The sequence below is a fragment of the Spinacia oleracea genome, chromosome 5, assembly GCF_020520425.1.
Source record: "Spinacia oleracea cultivar Varoflay chromosome 5, BTI_SOV_V1, whole genome shotgun sequence".
NCBI lineage: Eukaryota > Viridiplantae > Streptophyta > Magnoliopsida > Caryophyllales > Amaranthaceae > Spinacia > Spinacia oleracea.
In genome coordinates, this window is record NC_079491.1 from 18,282,610 (window position 1) to 18,287,035 (window position 4,426).

Here is a 4,426-nt window from a genome sequence, read left to right on the forward strand (position 1 = left end):
CAAACACATGATATAAGTTCAGACCATTCTAAACCCATACCTCATACCTATAAACCGCGAACCAAACACACCGTAACGATGATTAGGTGAATGCCATTGCCACCCTTTGCATTTTGTCTAGGAAGCCCATTTTCCTTTTAAGGGCTAAAAAAACAAGGCAGTCTTCAAAGTAGCATTGCATAATTTGCATTAGTGACACAAAAGCCCAGAGTAACAAAAATAATAATAATAAAAAATAAAATAAAACCCTAAATTTCCTCATCAGTTAATCCTAGCCGTCAGATCAAATAGAACTTATAAATAATAAAAAAATACCAAGTTCCCAAATTCCAGTTCAGTCCTCAATCGAAAACCCTAAACCCTAAAATCAAACCCCCCACCTCCGTTCTCCCTATTTCTTCTTCTCTTCTGCAAAAGAGAGGCGAAGTTTGAGGAGAGAGAAAGCAGCAATGAAGACGTATTTGCTTTACGAATCCTCAAGTGGGTATGCGTTGCTTCACGCTGAAGGGTTGGATGAAATTGGGCAGAACACAGAGGCTGTTCGTAACTCGGTTTCTGACATAACTCGCTTTGGTAAAGTTGTCAAGCTGACTGCTTTTCAACCTTTTGATTCTGCTCTTGATGCTCTTAATCAATGCAATGCTGTTTCTGAAGGTGGGTTTTCTTTCATGTATATTTTTTGTTAATTTTTTTGGCGGTGTTGTTGATTTGAGGTTGTTTCTCTGCCATTTTTGTTGATGTATTGTGTTTTTGTTATTGTGGTATTGTATGGAAATATGAAATGTTTGTAGTTTATGCTACTCTAGTACTTGTATTATAAACGAAGTTTTGGGGAGTCCAGGATTCGACATGGGTACTTTTGGTGAAATGCAATTTTTTAAGTGACAGTTAACATTACTAAATGTCATAAATTGCTGTTGTGCTAAACCCAGGTTTGCAAATGATACGTTCTCCTGTGATTTCTGTCTGTTGAAAGCAATAATTGATTGTCTGATAAAGGTTTATTGCTTATTTTTAGTGATGTTATTTCCTGCCTGAGGGTTATATTTTATACTCCGTAGTCATTTATAGAATCTAGAAATTTTAAGTGATGAGTTTGTTATAGTTTGAGTTTTTGACCCTTGTTAAAATTTGCAATGATAATTTATAAAATGTGTTAGGCCAGAGTTATTATTCAATCCGAATTGCCATATTAATACGAGTTAGGCCACAGTTCATTGTTCAATCCGAAATGACAAATTAATATGAGTTAGGCCACGGTTTATTGTTCAATCTGAATTGACAAATTAAAACGAGTTTGGCCACAGTTTCTATGATTGATGTTAACATTGTTAGAGATCTATTACCTTGTTTGTGAGGTAAATTGGCTGGTTAGCTCTGTTTTTTTAAGTGATTGAAGGTTAATTTATCTGTACATTTACACCTGAATAGGTATTATGACTGATGAATTGAGAAGTTTCTTGGAGGGAAGTTTCCAGAACTCTAAGGCCAAGGAATTTATTGTTGGTTTAGCTGACTCTAAACTTGGAGCAAGTATTTCAGAAGGGACTAAGTTTTCATGCAAAAGTAATGAGTTTATGCTAGAGCTTCTCCGTGGAGTGCGTTTACACTTTGATCAGTTCATCAAGAACCTTAAGGTTTTGAAATTCTCTCTTTCTCAATATATTATGCGGGGCTTTGTCTTGCGCATTTGCACCCAGTTTCTGATAAAGCTTATCTTTTAATTTGCTGGTTATGGATATATTTGTCTAAAGGATGTTTTTGCGCTTCCTTTTTTATTTGTAGCCTGGGGATTTAGAGAAATCCCAATTGGGTTTAGCTCACAGCTACAGCAGGGCTAAGGTCAAGTTCAATGTTAATCGGGTTGACAACATGGTTATACAAGCAATCTTTCTCCTTGACACTCTTGACAAAGATGTTAACTCATTTTCAATGAGAGTCAGGTTAGCCCCATGCTGCTTACACCTGTGAATTAGTGCCCCTTTTCTCCCTTGTGAATTATGTGTTTTAGCACATTTATTATCGTCGTGGTGTATTGCATGTCAGAAGTGGCTTTATTTGTATAATACCTGAGCTAATTTGAAAATCTCCTATCCCTTCAACGCAGGGAGTGGTATTCATGGCATTTCCCCGAGCTAGTTAAGATAGTCAATGACAATTATCTCTATGCTAAATTGGCCAAGTATATCGAGAACAAGTCAGATTTATCTGATGAGACACTTCCTGCCTTGACTGAAGTTGTTGGCGATGAGGATAAAGCAAAGGAGATTGTAGAAGCTGCTAAAGCATCCATGGGTAAATATTCTTATTGTTTGTCAAAGTGCATTTCACATGTCCACTTGAAAATGAGAGGGTGCAGAAAATTCAACCTATTTACGCTGATTTTCCTGCAGGACAAGAATTATCTCCCATTGACTTGATTAATGTCCAGCAGTTTGCTCAAAGAGTAATGGATCTTTCTGAGTATAGGAAGAAGCTTTATGATTACTTGGTCACAAAAATGAACGACATTGCGCCAAACTTGACCTCTTTGATTGGTGAGATGGTCGGAGCTAGATTGATCTCCCATGCCGGCAGTCTTACCAATTTGGCCAAGTGCCCTTCGTCCACCCTTCAAATTCTTGGTGCTGAGAAAGCTCTCTTTAGGTGATTTTCCATTATGTTGTTTGCCTAGTAAGAAAATTGTTGTGCAGCAAGTCTCATTGTTGATCACTTTCTTTTTTTCAATAATCAGGGCCTTGAAAACACGAGGAAACACACCAAAGTATGGTCTAATATTCCACTCGTCTTTCATCGGCCGGGCATCTTCTCGAAACAAGGGTCGGATGGCACGTTACCTTGCAAACAAGTGTTCCATTGCCTCTCGTATCGACTGTTTCTCAGGTATGTTCTTATTGCAACTTATTACCTCCTTGCTTGCAGGTTGATTTTCTTTTGGGGTTGTTGAATTTGATACATGATTGATTTTACTTTTACAGAGAAAAGCTCTACCGTTTTTGGTGATAAGCTACGTGAACAAGTAGAGGAGAGACTTGACTTCTATGACAAGGGTGTTGCACCTCGGAAAAATATTGATGTCATGAAAGCAGCAATTGAAGTTACCCAAAAGGATGGTGAGTATTGGACAGTTGTCCTCCATAATATTGAATTTGGGATTTTAGATACTTTGAAGAAGATTTGTGAGGTTAAGCATAGTGTCCTGTGATATTATTTTACCACAGTTAGGACCTCTTGATCATTTTAGAGTATGTTCTTTCAGTTCAAGCTACTAACCTTTTAGTGTATATATAACTCGCACAGATGTTGATGATATGGACTTGGATGATAAACCCGACTCTTCAGTGAAAAAGAGTAAGAAAAAGAAATCTAAGGATGAAGTTGATGTTGCTGCTACAAATGGTAGTGTATTGGAAGACGTGAAGTCTGAGAAGAAGAAAAAGAAAGAAAAGAAAGGAGATGAAGAGGTTGAAGAAGTTCATGTAGACGCCAAGTCTGAGAAGAAAAAGAAGAAAGAGAAGCGCAGATTAGAACAAGAAGAAGCTGTTGCAGAAGAGAACGGTGAGAAGGAAGATGGAACAACCAAGAAGAAGAAAAAGAGCAAAGATAATGGTGAGGATGTATCGGCCATTAGTGAGAGCAAGAAGAAGAAGAAGAAGTCAAAAGCATGAAGATGATTAAAATCCGTGGTTGTTGTGGCATGTGTTTGCCAGATTTTGATCTGCTGCTTCGTTATTAATGGTTGCAGCTGCGTGAAATTGCTTATATCTATCTATGGTTGATCAATTTTGGGGTGTAGCTACCCCTTGCTTGTTTTAATTTGTAATGTAGGAAGACTAGGAACTGTTAAGGTGTTTATTATTACTATAAGTTCTGATAATCGTAATGGGTTACTGTGAACTGCTTTTTTGGTGCTATGTGTTACTGTCAAATGCAATGTTTGAAAATCCACCAGGTGTGTATAAAGCATGTGAATGTTCGTGTTCTTTTTAACTGTTTTTTCAACAGATTGTCATTATTCTGGGTCATATGACTGAAGTGAAAGTGCTGGAAGTTTGAACGAGCCATTTGCGGTCGCGGCTTGTGAGCTGCAATTGAGAGCGGGTAATAGCAGTAGCTGCAGGTGTATGCCTCCCCTTCTACACATTTCAAACTGAGCTCATATGTAGCTCTTTTCCCAGATGGTAAATACATGAATGTGTGAATATATTAGACCTGATGAAATGGCGGGCTGGGTTCAGGCTGGGCTGAGCGAAAAAAATCTGCCCATTATGTTGGGCCGGACCAGACTAAACTTTTGCCCAATTTTTTGTGCCCAAAATCCGCTATTTTGGGCTAAAATTAGCGGGCTTTCGGGCCATGTCATATTTATAACTACAATTGTTGTTTTACGTTGTCCAAAGTCTGCAAATTTTTTTAAGAGTTCGGA

General features: G+C 37.9%; 1 protein-coding gene across 1 annotated transcript; it reads left to right on the forward strand.

Annotated features, from left to right (window-relative positions):
- Nucleotides 1-326: 326 nt before the first annotated feature.
- On the forward strand, nucleotides 327-3,897 carry LOC110787308 (nucleolar protein 56). Its single transcript, XM_021991922.2, has 8 exons — nucleotides 327-654; nucleotides 1,432-1,637; nucleotides 1,786-1,943; nucleotides 2,108-2,295; nucleotides 2,394-2,646; nucleotides 2,735-2,883; nucleotides 2,979-3,113; nucleotides 3,301-3,897. Exons 1-8 carry the CDS (start codon nucleotides 450-452, stop codon nucleotides 3,666-3,668), a joined length of 1,662 nt encoding a protein of 553 aa, XP_021847614.1. The 5' UTR covers nucleotides 327-449; the 3' UTR covers nucleotides 3,669-3,897.
- Nucleotides 3,898-4,426: the final 529 nt, after the last annotated feature.

What these genes read in the sequence shown, in the direction of transcription:
- LOC110787308 (XM_021991922.2), top strand. Translation starts at nt 450, where the DNA reads ATGAAGACGTATTTGCTTTACGAATCCTCAAGTGGGTATGCGTTGCTT. An exon ending in GCTGAGAAAGCTCTCTTTAG is followed by an intron (nt 2,647 to 2,734) that starts GTGATTTTCCAT and finishes TTCAATAATCAG; the next exon opens with GGCCTTGAAAACACGAGGAA. An exon ending in TCGTATCGACTGTTTCTCAG is followed by an intron (nt 2,884 to 2,978) that starts GTATGTTCTTAT and finishes TTACTTTTACAG; the next exon opens with AGAAAAGCTCTACCGTTTTT.